Genomic DNA, 15,750 nt, shown 5'->3' on the forward strand with positions numbered 1-15,750 from the left:
TGGAGCTTTGATACCCAAGGCCTCACCGCAGTACAAGGCGGCGCAGTCACGCATTCAACTCACAGAAACCGTCATGAACTTCGAAGTATGCTAAAAGAATAACCAATATCCTTCGAAAATTTTCCTAACAAGCTCGATACCCTATAGGTCTCTTTCTAATCAGATTTTAAAGCTTGGGTTCGCGTTAGGTTTTGTTCTCCTAAAGCGGGCAAGAAGGGAGCGGTGATGAAATCCGAACCCTTATCTTGTTTAGGCCAGGCCTTGCCCTTTACTAGGAAAATAAAGACAGTCCAAATTCGTCCTCAATCAATGATCACCTTAAGGAATACAGTAACTCGCTTACAGGAGATTCGCGAGTGTTTCGATTGGACTTACCTCCCGTACCAGACGGGGGATGAACCGTTGTCGTCGACTCGGGCCACGACTCCTATGCCGTGTGCGAACCCGAGGGGCCGAGGTGATATTGTAATCACCGTCCTTCCCTGCACACAGTTTGTATTTAACTACCCTTCCGTAGGGTTTAAAAAAATAATAATAAAGTCCAAGAGTCCAGTCCAAAGTCCAAATAAAGTAAAGTGCAAAAGAAAAAGAAAAATAACCTAAAAAAAATAAAAATCTCTTTTTTTTCTCTCTTTCTATATATAAACAAAACAAAAAAAAAAATTCCTCTTTCGCTCCTTTCGCTTTAATTTTCCTTCCAAGGTCCTTAGTACTCCACTTCGAACCTGCAAATCAAAGACAAAAAGAAACGTAAAAAGGAAAAAAAATAATAAACCTAAAAAAAAAAAAAATTCTACCTAAGCACAGGTCCGCGTCGGCGGCGCCAAAAATTTGATGTATTTTCAAATGTTGTTGTAGATAGTGGTAAAAACTGGGTTCTTTTCGAACTTGTGAAGGTAACTCTTTTTTTAAGATTTAAACAAATAAATGAGTGAAGGAAATTAATTTTTTTTTTTATAGTAATGTCAAGATTTTAGAAGGATTAAGGCTCAGGATTCACTGCCACTTCAAGTTGATTGGTTATAAATAATATTTCAGAAATTATTATTAAGCTCTTTTTCTTATTAAATCACTTTTTAATTTAAAAGGTGTCCAAATATTAAGTTGTAATCCTTAAGCATGATTTATCAAAGAATTATTTTAAGCATAAAACATCAAACTGATTCACAACTAATTAAGAAAACCATTTTATCCTTTTTTTTTGATCCAAGTGAATTAAATAAAGTAAATAATTAAAGAAATTATAAAAATATTACCAATCAAACATGAGTGAATAGATCCTCCATTGCCTCAATCAACAAGAGTTTAGCCGCTCATCATGTTGGAAAACCTCTCAAAATATTTCATTGATGCTCAAAAGTGTTTACAATGAAGAGAAAGATAAGTAAATGTTATAAAACAGGATTCTGCGACCCACAGAAGGCGTCCAGAAACAACGACACAGAAGAAATAAGACTGTTGTATAGCGAAGTGCTGTAGAACAACGACAGTAGTCTGCAACTGTCGACCGTGGGTTGATGTTCTTCGTGTCCTTCAGCAGCACCAGCAGAACAACTTCTTCTTCCAGCGCCTGGTTCTTCGATTTTATGCCTCTATTCTCTTCCAAACTCTCCCTAAACTTGCCTAGCCCCTTCTGCTCGACACTAGGGACCTATTTATACACAACAGATCACTCCAATCCTTGTAATAACTCCAAGAATATCCGGCCATAAAAAGAATATTTTCCGAAATATTTTTTCTTTATTTCTCTGATTTGTTACGGATTGTTTCCTGGTTTATCTCTTTCACGCATCATCTCTGATCTGTGGGAGAAGTTTCCAGCCAATAGAGTTAACCCATGCACGTCTCTTCCATCCAACAATTCCAAAAATAGAATATCTTCCCTATTTGAGAATATCTTCCCTGTTTTGATTCCCACCGATTATCTAACCAAATTTGACCGAATCCAACACCCATACCAGCTCTGTCTAGGCCCTAGGAACAAACCCATTTAATTTGGGCCGTTGAATCTCACTGGAACACCTTCAAATTCTCAACCTTAGTCACGACCGTTCAAGAACACTTTTTCCCGCCAAAATTTGAATTTCAAAAGGTTGAAGATGATATGCCCCCTATCCTGGACTGGGGTGCGAATAGCAGATGACTTGGGGGTGACCTGGGGGTGCCCCTTAGTAATTAGGTTACCCCTTATCCGAAAGCGAGAGTCCGAATAACACTTGTCCTCCGGGTGCCAAAATCAACTTTTCGAGCCGAATTTTCCAAAAAAATGTTTTATTCCCAAAAATGCCTACAAATACATAAAACACCAAAATTAATACAAAATCGAGAGACAACAATATATAATATTGAGATCAAATTAGACACAAAAATGTGTTTATCAGTGAATAATTATTAAAATTATTTGGATTTGAACTAGAAATAATATTTTCATCATGGAGTTCAATTGGAGTAGTAAATTCTTGATCAATATGCCTACATATTTCAGATTCTTCGTCGACATTATGCTCACTATCATAATAATATGAAGATGGTCGAACCTTATCTAAAGTAGTGTTTCCAATTCTAACCTCGTCATCTTGATTAGGTGAATTATAACTCTCCTCATTTTCAAGGGTGGTATTGGGAACACTGTATTGAAAATTCAGTTTATTTCGAGCAATTCTTTCGTTCGTCTCTAACGCAAATATTTTTTTATTTTCAGATAGTATCTTGAGAGACTCTTCTAGAGGACGAATAGGACCAGAAGAAGGACTAGTTTTTAACTGTTTAATTAAGTCGTCCAAAGACGAGGAACTAGTACTATGATATTCCTTATTTTCTTTCTCGTAAGACCGGTACGCGTGCGGATAGTAATTGGGTTCACTATGGTATGGACCATAACCTTGAAAAGGTCGGTGCTCCCAAACACTATCCACATTATGGTCATAAAAGGAATGATTCCCATGTTGAAATTTTGGTCGATAATCATTATGTTAGTCTTTATAATACCAGTTCGACATTTTATTTTTGGTGCACATGCAAATGCAGTGTCGAATAAATTGGGTAGGCTTAGGTTACCTACAACAAAATATATCCAAAGGTACGAGGCTGAGGTTTGTGGACTTTCAGCTGGTAACTCCCATAAGGCCCAAGGCACGGGTTCAGCTTACTAATCCACGAGTTTTCCTAAACTCGGTAGTTACAGCAAAATATACCCAAAGGTACGAGGCTGAGGTTTGTGGACTTTCAGCTGGTAACTCCCATAAGGCCCAAGGCACGGGTTCAGCTTACTAATCCACGAGGTTTTCTAAACTCGGTAGTCTGACGATGCAATTGGTGTGTGCAACGTGTTTCTTTTTTCTTTTTCTTTTTTTTTAATAAAGTATTTACAAAGAAATAAATGAATAATTATGTACAAATAAAAAAAAAACTAAAAGTGAATAATAATACTACCTTATTTATAAAAATAAAATCTTGAGTACGCTACTTACCTTTTTGGTAGGCAAATCCAAAATAAATGTGAAATATAACCTGCACAACAAAGACAAGACTATACCCAAAGTAAAATCAAAGAAAATAAAAAAAATCTAAAACCTAGTCTATATACAGTCCGCGTAGGCGGCGCCAAAAACTGATGTAGTTTTGACAAGTGGTAAGTAGAGTATCGTTCGCTCGGACTTTTTAAAGATTTTGATTTTAGACTTAATGAAAGAAAATACTAAGACTAGCAGAAATATGCAAAAGAAGGTAACAAGAGTAAGAGTTACTGGGACTCAGGATTTCACTGTTTCTCATATTCATGTGGTTCATAAATTAACCCTAGGATATTTATGGCTCAAATAACTCTTAATATTTTCCAAGATAGATTTTTTAAAATCAACGACTGTAAATCTAAAGCATGGGACATCAAATCGTCTAAGCTAAGCATGACCCATCAATTGAAATAACAATCATTCAATAAAAATCATAAAACAATTAATAAACAGTGCAAAAAGTAAATAAGAATTAATTCAATTTATCACATAGATGAAACCATCTTCCTCCATTGTCCCAGTGTTAGGATTTAGCTCATGATGCCGTACAAACTCTAATAAGATAGAAACATGGCTTAAAGAGTGATTAAAGATGAAAGTACAAGAAAAATCACCAAAACATATCAACTGCAACGTTTATATGGGTGGCAGATCGACTGTTACTGACGATACAGAAGATATAAGACTGCTGGGAACGATACTATGTGTGTCATGGATAAACCACACTTTTCTGCGACTAACTTGGGTCGTCTAAGTTCTTCAGCTTCGTCTTCTTCCTCCTGCTGCTGCAACTTTCTCTGCAGCGTGATTTCTTCGTACCAGAGCTTCCCCTAAACTACGTAAAGGCCCCAAACTACTCGACATACCTCCATGGAACTCGAACCTCTATATTTATACACCAAAGGTCTCTAAAAAATCGAGAAAATCCTTCTTTTCTTCTACCAAAAGTCTCGGACTTTTCTTCCAAAGTTACGGGATTTCCTTGCATCTTTCTAGGCGTCTCTTTCCATTTTTCAACCCAAACTCCTCTATATTTGCTGAATGAGATCTCAAGGAATATTTTCTCCATGTAACTTCCTTTAATAACACCAACAAAGTACCCGAGAGTATACCATACTCTGTTTTGCTTCTCTCTTAAGTTCCGAGCATAATTCCTTTTCTTTCTCTCTATTACCGCCTATGAGCTGTTCCAAACACTTCCAAAGATAGAACCGAATCTTCCCAAAGCAAATATATTTATTTTCTCTGCATGGAACTTCCATAAACAATCCCACACAAACTCGATAATATTTCTCTTACTGTTTTGTAGGAAACCTGATAATCCAGTCCAATTTGCTCCGTTAAATAACTTATACCATCCTTGTTTACGCCTTTAGAATCCAGCCCATAAGAAATACGAAATTAAATCTCTCCAACTCCGTTCCAGCAAAGTCGTGCAGATGTGGACAAAATTTCCCGCCAAATTGAAGTTTAAATGATGAAGATGGGTTGCCCCCTAACCAGTTCTGGTGTGCCAATAGGAGTTGCCCTGTGGGTGCCCCTTATCAACTGGGTACCCCTTATTCAAAGTAGGGGGTCCATGTAGTAATGTCCTCCGGGTGTGCAAATTCCACTTTTCGAGCCAATTTCACCGCAAAAGCTTATTTATCCGAAAATACCTACAAAGACATAAATAACCAAATAAGTACAAAATCGAACACTAAAAATACATAGAATTGAGATCATATCAGACACATAAATGTGTCTATCACAGAGACCGATCAAGCTCTCATCTACTCATTCCAAAGGCCTCATACACGTAAATATTGATATTTCTAAGTGTCCTAAGAAGAACGGGATTGAAACGGAATCCAGAAAAGCAGAATTTCAGAGAAAATAAAGGGAATTTAGCTCAAATGGGGAAGTCTGAGTTTATAATTTCCAAAACCAAGACCAGACATGCGCCTCTCTTCCTCTCTCAATCGGTGAGCATGCCTAAGGAATCTCATGAAGTCTTTCATGTCAAAAAAAAAAGGCTCATATTGGTTTTTGACGAAAATACCCTTGGTTTCAAAGATAGGCATTTTCTCTCGGAAAAGGGGTGTCTGATTAGTGTAAGGGATTGAACGAGATATCGTCAAAGGTGCTAACCCTTCAATATATATGCACTCCTACCAAGCCTCTTCAAGCATCTCCAGAGTGTCTGAAGGAGTCAGATGCGGACAAAAGGAGAAATTAGGGTTTAGGTGCAGTACAAGCCTGATTTCTAAATTTACACGAGATAGGGACTCAGTAACTTCAAAAGTGCCAATTTATTCTCATAGGAATTTTCTAACCTCACGAACAGCCTGGAAGCCGCTCAAATCCCTCTCTTCCCCAAATACTCACTTGCACAAACTCTCAAGCTCAAGGATGCACAAAGAGAGGAAATTAGGGTTTTTTCCAAGTAAACCATAATTTGCAAATCCCATTCGACCAAAATGGAAATTTCATCTCTACAAGACTCAATTCCCATTATGACGACACTTCCCAATGCGAAATCCTAAAAAGATTCCAAGTCCAGGGTCAATTCCAAGCTCAGAGTTGCACAAAATAAAGAAGTTAGGGTTTTGATTAAAGAAACCCTAATTCACAAATCTAGTATCTCAAAGTGGAAATATTACTTTATCAAGGCTTAATTGCCACGCTATTAACGTCTCCTAACACAAAATCCCAGAAAGCTCACAAATCCAGAGTTGATTCGAAGTCTAGAATCAGAGCAAGCAAAAACTAAGCACCAATTCTGGGACTCCGCAAGTGGATTGCAATTTCGCGCCTGAACGATTCGTAACCATCTATATACTCATCATAGAACAATCAAGGTTATACTATGAGTATGGGACTTAATGTAGATGGTGAAATTTGGATAAGGGGCAAAAGTGTCATTTCAGACCATAGGCAGAATTTAACTCTCACGGGAGAGATTAAGCCCTTGGTCCTCAATCCACTCATAGCCACAATTTCTAGTATACTTCCCCGCAAGACACTGCTGGTCGTGACTCGTGATGTCGTGACTCCTAGCGCACATCCTCGACGAGATACTACTGGTCATGTAGGTTCTGTAGAGCGTAAAACGTCCCTGGTAGACTTATGAACCAGAACAGCCACAATTCTAGCATGTCTTCGCAAGACGCAACTGATTGTGATGACATTATTCCTAGTATACATCCTTAACGAGATACTGTTGGTCATGTAGGCTCTGTAGATGCGTAAAACTGTCCTCGGCGGACTTATGACCTAGAGCAGAGACATACATGTCTCCTATAAGCACGACTCACCCTATTTAAGATCAAGGACTGATTCATAGTACATCATTGCGAGATACACTGGTCATGTATACTCTAGGCTGTGATTCGACTTACCGAGGCTTCCGAATAATCCTAGTACATCCCCGCGAGATACACTGGTTATTCTGCCTCCGGGCCCTTTCGACAGACTCCTAGAACATCCTTTCGAGATACACTGATCTTGTCGACCTCATAAATACGGACACAATTGATTCATAACACATCTCTGCAAGATACGCTGGTCAAAAACAGGTGACCCAAATTCACGCGGTGACATTAATCGGGCATACAAAGCCTTTTCTCTCTCTTCAGGACGAGTCCCAGCTGACCACAGAGAGATTTGGATCTGTTAAGAAAATCTTTGTAGATATTTTTATCCATCTGCAAAATCTCTGAGAGATTCACATCTCTCTACAAAATCTATCTCGGAGAGATTCAAATCTCTCTGCAAAATCTGGGAGAGATTCACATCTCTCTACAAAATCTCAAAGAGATTCACATCTCTTCTCAAAATCTCGGAGATATTCACATCTCTCCACAAAATCTCAAAGAAATTCACATCTATTTTCACAATCCAAAAGAGATTTACATCTCTCTGCAAAGTCTCAGTGAGATTCAAAACTCTCGGGAAATCTCATACAAGGCCGAATATTCCCCATAATAGGCACATGTCATACCTAGGGCTCAAGACTATTTCTCAGCCTCTCAAACACACTCACGGCTAGTAAATTGAGCCTGAACTGCACATGTCTATCCAACAACGTTGATAAGCTCTCTTCAGCTCCGCATGCTCAACAAAGGGACGCAAAAGCAATAATACGGTCTCTATATGACTTATGTGATCGACCATGGAGAGAGGGAGCTCAACCTCAAGTCCTCTCACACTCTCCACACGATTCCTGATGCATTCCATGCCTTTTCACGTGACTCATCGTAGTCATTCTCACAAATGAGAGAATATCTCTCTATCTTGGCCAACTCGGCTAAAGAGAATATTTCTCTCTCTCAACACATCATCACAAAGGCCGACTCAACTTCACACAAATGGGGGGATAACAATTAGGGTTTTGGTCTGGCGGTCAACGACACGTGTGAGAAATACCCGGCTTATTTCTCACTGCAGAAGAAAGTAAAGGCGGTGGAATAATGAGATAAACTCAACCTAGTTTATCTTTATCTATTCCTGGAGAGATGGGAGAATTGCTCCGCACGGCACAGAAAGCAATCCTTATCTTCACCAACCTGAGATTAGAAAATTCAGCTATAAATAGGTCCTCTATTTCTCCAAGCTACGACGATCTTTCTCATAACCTCTCAGAGCAATTCTTCTTCGAACCCTAGAATTCTCTGATCTCTCTCTTCGTCTGCTCCCCTCCCTAAGACCAGCCCTAAACCTCTCATGTGACTGAAGCAGCCTTTGAACGGCCACTGTGCGTGGTTTAGGCGAAAACTGTTCATACTCAACCTCCCGTAACTCACTTTCAGAGACCCTAAAATCCCACTTTAGCCTCTCACCGATTTTAAATAACTACACCTTCATAAAATGAAACTCATCAATGAATCTCATTTCTAGCCTACCCCAATTTGTTTGGGACAAAAAGGCTTTACTTACGGTTTGGTATACGACCTTGTAAAAGAGGGTGTTGCACAAACCCCTTTTCTAATCTAAAAAAAGGATGTTGCACAGACAAACCCATGCCCAAATGAGACATTATAAAAAATAAAAATAAAACGTTAAAGAGCAGGTACATATTCTTTTCTGCCGAATTACACAAACTTGGGGGTCCAGGTTTGAAAGCTGTAACAAACTTAGGAAATTTCGAATTGCATGGTTCAAATGCGAAAATACATGGTCTTTGAATTTCGGACCCAAGAAGAACTTATCCTACATATGAGCAGATAAACGTACGGTTAAGTTTGGTGAGACTTTGGGGATGTAAGTGGGAACAACGTTAGCAATTCTGGTTCTGAACTTGTTCTAGATCGCGAGGAAGGATGCAAATAAAACCTCCTCTCTTGGATTACCTTCTCTTCTTCCTCCTCATTTTTTAAACCATCAGATGGTGAGTTCTGCAGTGCTTTTTCTTCGAGGATTGATAAGTTTGCAAATGGCTGTGAAGGGCTTGGAATAGGACTATAATTAGCTACCTTTGCTGGGGAGGGGACTAGTTTTGTTTTATGCGAACCAGGTCTAGATGGAGACAAAATCGGTGAACCTGGTCTGAATTGAAAACCGGGATTTACAACTTCCAGTTTAGTTTTGGAGTATTGCCTTCTCTCATGCAGTTTGAATGTTGGTTTCTTCACACCTATTACTTTGGTGGTTATACCTTCATTGGTTGCAACTGCATTATTGTTTGACTGATTAGGTACCTTAGATGTTCCATGATCCCTATCCGATGAACCAGTTAGGCGTTGAACAAGCTCACGGAAGGTGTTTGTATCAGCTTGGACGAAAGTCGTCAATGGCGTCGAGTCTTGCATGGCTTGGTTGCTTGTTGGTTTTTCCATTGGTTTGAGCGTTACTTAGCAGAACCTCAGTGAGGTGCCAATATTCTCTTGCTCAAGAAGAACCTTCTGCTCCCAGCCCCAGAGACTCTATGGCATGGTACCTGGTTTAACTTCAAGTAAAGTTAACCTGCCAAAGAGTAAATTAGCCTCTACAATTGTTGAAGAATTATAAATAGTTTAAACATACGAAACTTATGTGTAGCCACTCCTATTAGTTTCCGGAGCTTCCTTTCCAGAAGAGGGATAGGAAGAAGAATTGTCAAACTCAAAAGAATCAAGTTTTATAAAGAATGGTCAACGAAAAGTCAAGCCTCTTACTTCAACAAGGTTTTGGGATAAATTTGTCATAAAAGATTAATCAATCAAATGAGAAAACCATGAACTGCATGCTTGATTTATTTCTGAAATTTCATTTTGGCTAAGAAATAGAAGACCACACTGTATTTGATTTATCAGCTAGAGAATTGTCATTAACACGTTCATAATTTAAGAACTTGCTAATATGCACTTATGCAGCAACAAAAATGGCATGTAAAGAAGTTGCCGCATATAGTAATTTCAAATTCAAACCATACATACAGAGAATTCTCTTTGATCAAACAAATCCGTTTGTTTTTTTTTTTTTGCTTTTTTTGATCGGCAGTGTTAATCAAAGAAGGTATTAAAACTTACAAATCTAAGTATCTAAAATTCCATAGAATAAAGAAAGATTAAACCTCTCGATTGTGCAGCCATCAATTATTCCTTAACCCTAATCGATGAGGAAACGCAAAGCAAAATGCACGAGGGATTTCGGCCGATTTTCGTTTTAGAGAGAGAGGAAGATGAAAAGGAAGAAAGAAGAAAAGGGAATGAACAGAAAATTGGCTTTAGATGGTTTAACACTGGAACAGTCCAACGCCAGTTAGGACAAAACGAAAAACACCTCAGACGAGAACCGCCATCTTGCCAAGTCATCAGTTTGTTAAAAAGGGCAAAAAATGTAGCGAAAATTACAAAAATATCCTTCTTCTTTTTTATAGCGTTGCAGATTCAACAGGAAGAAAAAAAAAACAAGATGGAACATATTGTTTGTTGCTAAATAAATATGTAATGCAAGACAAGGCATTTTTCAAAGTGCCCTTGTCATGAAAATAACCTAACATATTGGCTCTTCTATGAACAGAAAAATGAGATTTTTGCTGTGCAATTAATTGGGTGTTTAGACCCATCTGTATAAGCCACAACTTATGACGTGTTGGAATGAACCTAGGGACAGAGTGAGACAGAAACAGACAGAGAGGTTATTATCTGGGCAAAGGGAGCCCATCCTCAAGGCATTGAGATTGAATGTCTTGCATGAGCCGTCGAAGCTTCGCAGGATGGTTGGTAACAACACCATCTACTTGTTCAATTAGCATTCTCCGCATAGAATCTACATCGTCGACAGTCCAAGAATAAACTTTCTTATTCCTCCTGTAGACAAAAAGACACAAACTATTAGTCGCAATCACCATAAACAATACATTGTTATAAAGGAATAAACTGATTTAGTGGTTAAATCATTTGTCACAGATATTTTCAGATAGACATGCATCCAGGGCCCTTGGCCATACATTGTTTTACCGATAAATAATACCAATGTGGCAAAAAAGCCCTCTATCAGAAGGATGACATTGAATTTAAGAGCTTTTAAACATGGATATTAGTTTGGTCAGTTTGAAATTAAACTAAATCACTTAGTTTTGCATTCAGTCATGTTTTTGCATTGTCACCTGACTGTTAACTAGATTGGTAGGGGTTGTATGTGTCTGGTTCTGGGGAAAATAACACTTGACACTTAATTTGAACTCTTTACCGAATTCCACGTGCTATGTTAATATTAGCAGTAAAATGCTGGCGGTTATATCCAAAAAAAAAAAATGAACATAGATGAATTTAGTTGAAAATCATACCCATGAAGAACTCTCACAAGCTTGTCATCAACTAAAGGGTGATACACCCCAACAACACTAGCTTTTTTCATTCTTAGTATGTTGGTCCTAGCACCAGTTAAAGGATCACTCATGACAATGTAACCAACCTGCAAAGAAAGGAGAACCTTCACGATCAAAAATTGGCATCAAGGAAAATAATGAATGTATGCTGTTTTACGCAAAGTATAAGCATTCCCAAGCAGGCTAGTAAGAATCAGCCGTTTTGACTTTTGATCACACAATAAACTTCACCAAACAACAGCATTTATATAGTAAATGAACAAATGTCCAACCAAATCAACCAGACTATTAACAGTATCTTTTCTGCCTAGTGACTACCACCAATCAGAACATATTACGGCAACAGCAGTCAACTATCTAGCATCAAAACAGGAATCTATCACAGTTCAAGTTTGTCAGATTATAAGTTTTATGATCAATAATCTATAGGAGAATCAGTCAATCAGCAATGCTAGGCTCAGTATATGGTTGGCCCATCATCCCAGTAAACTGAGCATACCATAATCATTTTACAATGCTAACAAGTTTAATGTACTCTGAGGTATACTGTCTGAACTCAAGGACAACACTCGAACAAGCAAGTTATGCAGTAGGTTGAATACTCTAAAAAGGTTAAATTGTCCTAGCTCAAGTGTCTCACAGCGTAGATCAGCACTTTAATATTGGCCAAAGTACTTAAAGTTAGATTTCATACTCAAGGAGGGCAGTGAAATTGGTCAGCCACTTGGAATAGATTCTGTAGAATTCAACATTCTTGCTCTATAAGCCTTTTTTCCTGAGTTAACGAACTCCAGTAAATATTATTCCACATCAAAATACAAGTGCCATAAAAGGTAAGAACAAGTGAAGCCTTCTTACCGTTACGTCAGACGACAGTCTGATTATATCCCTAGCTAATGTGTCACTTTTAGCCCAAATGATACAATTTTGGCACTGTGTTCTCTTTACCTGCAAAAGTTCAAAGTAAAAAACCTCAGTTACCAAATAGTTTAAGAGAGGTAGGTACACAAGTAGGCATAGGGACAAACAGGAAGCCCTGCTTGGATCAGCTAACTTTTCCTCACATTTCATATCAACAGGCGACATATGCATTGGTTATCATGCCCACTCTTAATTGCTCGTGAGCAATTAGGCGACATATGCATTGGTTTACATAACCAATGCGTACATAACTCAAGAGTCAAATGCAAATTACTCTCGTAAGGAACTATACTTAAGAGTTACGACTACAGTATCGAGTCTCCCAGATTGGCCAAACGACCCTCTCGTTGAAGGCAAAAGGCCAGCTAATGAGAGATTAAAGCTGAAAATTCTCATTCGACGACTGACACCAAAAGCTAAGTGCTAGGTAAGCCGGTTTGAAAGAAACAAAGTTTATGCTCATGTATAGCTTATGCCAGCTTCAAAGATAGCTGTCGGGATTTCATATATAGTGTAAGCGGTAACACCAGCGCAAGCTGTCTCAGGAAGTGATATGGGCATGCTCGCCCACTCAACAACCTATGAGATGATAATTATGCAACTAAGATTTTTTTTCAGACGGTGAAAGCTTCTATTTTTTCTATAACAACACATTATTAATCTTACATTCCTGCCAACAATCTAAGGAAATTCGTGGCCTACGACTCTTCCAAGGCAGCTACTTACTTTTCTTTAATAAGGGACCTTATGAGTTCTTGACCAACTGGGAGGGGATTAGGCAAGGGGGTGAGAGCTCAACTCTCACTAGTCAGTATTATGGAATCTGGCTAGGAAGACATCTGGAGCATTTTGATAAATTCTGTTTATTAACCAATATATAACGTGATTATGTGAAACTCATACTAGAGATAATTAATGCATATATTATTTCCAAGCACTGAGCTACACATGCAGAGATAAAAAAGAAAAAGAAAAAAAGTTAATGCAAGTAGATCTGATAACGAGGAACTCTGCATGCTGCTTCCAACCTGCCATAATACCCCTCCGACCAATTTTTACCCGGCAATGAAGAAGCTAGGCTGTGAAACTATTTTTGTGTGCATATATACGAATCAGTCAAAACCTCACTCTACTTACGATAGAAAGAATATCTTTTGCTAGTCCTTGCTCGTATTTTGGAGGTCCCACTTTTGCATCCAAGACTACATGCCCAACTGATTTAGATATTAACTGCAAAAAGTTAAAACAAGGCAGATAGTAAATATATCATTTCAGAAATACCGATAAAGAGTATAATTACATGACAAATCAGCAGTGCCAGACTTCTGGATGACCTTTGTGCGATTATGTTGCCACCAGATAGGTAACGCTTAATGTGTGAGATCTTGTCAAAATAATATCTAAAATGTTCCATATCTATTATAAGTGAAAATTGTAAGGGAGGAAGGGAGGGTAACCCCTGAAAATACCATCAATGCATCTTCGACTGTTGACATTTCTTGTTCGTGAAACTCTTGATGGGACAGATGTTTGACACCCAATTCTTTCAGCTACAACCAGAAACAAATACATCATCAGTTCAACATTGTTGACAAAGACTTACAAAATGAAATGTTAGTGGTCACACAAGATTCTTATCTACTTAGTTTCAGAACAAGTATACCTAATTTAAACAAGGTTACTTTAAAAAGGTTAAGGTAACGATATGCTTGAACTCAAATGTTAAAGGGAGATAATTCGGTGTAATAACAACAGGAGTGCGTATTTAATAGTTAATACATAAGAAATACCAGGAGAAATCTAACCTCTTTCCTGGTCAAGAAACCAACTTTTGCAGTCTCGTTACCAGATATTCGCTGCAAATCCCTGCCTGTGCCACGTAAAAATCACATCTCCTAGTAGTTCCAAGAAATATACACACACATACATATAAGCGATGACTATGAATTACAAGTCGGGTTCATATTCCAGTCAGGTTCTTGTTCTATGGAAATTCCTAAAAATACTAGTAGAACATAATTAACACCTTTTCTTTACTTCCATGCAGCAAATCATTTTTCAAGAACAGGTTGCTCTAGGAAATAATAACTACATTAACTTCCGCATTCACACGAACAACTAAATGTTAAGATGCTTACCTATCATGGAGAGCGAACAAAATTCCATCAGAAGAACGAGAAACATCAACCTCAATGCAGTCGACTTGGGAGCTAAGGGCACTGCGATATGCAGAAACCTGGAAAGTAAGACAAAAAAAAGTAGTGTTCAAATTATACACCTTATCCAAGAGTGAGTTACTTTCACCTGCATGCATGTAGAATCTAACTTGAAGTGAATTAATCCAAGTTTCACCTCTTTCATACAAGGTACAAAAACTTTGAAGTGCTTCTGCGAAGCTTGAAAAGATATCCACATACACGTGACTTCCAAGAACGTGCGGTGATTCTTGTACAACTAAAATAAGTCCCTAGAAAGCTGATTTATCACGCTCATTATTACCTACCTTTCTTACTAAGAAGATTGTTAGGCAAAATTTCCATGAAACTCAGATCAGTTATGGATGGTGGCATTGTGCCCATCCATAATCCCGATCGTCGGGATGGGATGGCGCAACCTTTGATCCGAGAGTTGTTTGGGCAACACCTGACCAGGCTGAGTAAGTAGTAAGCAAGTGGCTTTCCCCCTACATTTTTGTTATATTTTCCCAAGTATTCTGTGACCTAAACTATATAGATTCTTACAGTTACATTACGAAATTGATTAAACTCGGCAGAGATAACTTAAACCCTTACACCCTCTCTCTGGAACAGAAAAAGAGAACTAAAAATAAAAGGCTGAATATACATACAGTATTGGGGAAAGCTTTAGTTGGATCACCACCATGAGCACATACTAAAGGAGGATTCTTAATCCAACCACATTTCTTTGATTGTAACTGCAACAACAAAACAAATCATAAGTATTAGCAAGAAAATGGAACATGATTTATTAATTTCTAGAGTTTATACTAATAATTTCAACTTCACACCTGTTGGATTCGTCTGAGTCTAAAATGAAAGAAAATTGGAGGAATAAGAGCTAACAAAATGAGAATCAAAAGTAAACGAAAGAATTTCTTGGAAGAAAATCTTATAAATTGATTCCAAATATCGTTAGGGTTTTGTTGTCTCTTTTTCGTTTTCAGAATCGCCATGTTTCTTTTTTCTTTTCTTGATTACAGACTTGGTTATGTTATTTTACAGTTGTTTTTGTTTTTAAGCATGTGCTTTGTTTGGGGGAGGTGAAAGTCTCGTCCCACGAGAGAACGCGGACTTACGGAGAGGATGTCCACCCTAGGAGGCTAGATCTGAACCGTGGTGTTTTATATCGTCGGTTTAACCGCGAGATGAATAGGGCGTTTGCATGCGCATCTAGAAATAGCTTTTTGATTTCTAGAAGTCAAAAAATAAGAAGTCAGTTTGGGTGTGGAATTTCAGAACCATCTCCAAAAAACAGAAAAATCGATTTTTTTTGTGAAGCAAAATA

At 38.1% G+C, this 15,750-nt stretch overlaps 2 protein-coding genes across 2 annotated transcripts; both read right to left on the reverse strand.

The window, feature by feature from the left end:
- Positions 1–8,728: 8,728 nt before the first annotated feature.
- LOC113350816 (VQ motif-containing protein 31-like) lies at positions 8,729–9,328 on the reverse strand. Its single transcript, XM_026594928.1, has one exon. It carries the CDS (start codon positions 9,326–9,328, stop codon positions 8,729–8,731), a length of 600 nt encoding a protein of 199 aa, XP_026450713.1.
- A 989-nt stretch (positions 9,329–10,317) lies between these two features.
- On the reverse strand, positions 10,318–15,439 carry LOC113353109 (glycerophosphodiester phosphodiesterase GDPD4-like). The gene is made up of 9 exons (XM_026596817.1): positions 15,254–15,439; positions 15,074–15,160; positions 14,364–14,461; positions 14,031–14,091; positions 13,695–13,775; positions 13,363–13,455; positions 12,163–12,252; positions 11,263–11,390; positions 10,318–10,783 (listed from the first exon to the last, which is right to left on the reverse strand). The coding sequence occupies exons 1-9, from the start codon at positions 15,416–15,418 to the stop codon at positions 10,615–10,617; spliced, it is 972 nt and encodes a 323-aa protein (XP_026452602.1). The 5' UTR covers positions 15,419–15,439; the 3' UTR covers positions 10,318–10,614.
- Between the last annotated feature and the right edge of the window lie 311 nt (positions 15,440–15,750).

Source organism: Papaver somniferum, chromosome 2 (genome assembly GCF_003573695.1).
Source record: "Papaver somniferum cultivar HN1 chromosome 2, ASM357369v1, whole genome shotgun sequence".
Classification (NCBI taxonomy): domain Eukaryota; kingdom Viridiplantae; phylum Streptophyta; class Magnoliopsida; order Ranunculales; family Papaveraceae; genus Papaver; species Papaver somniferum.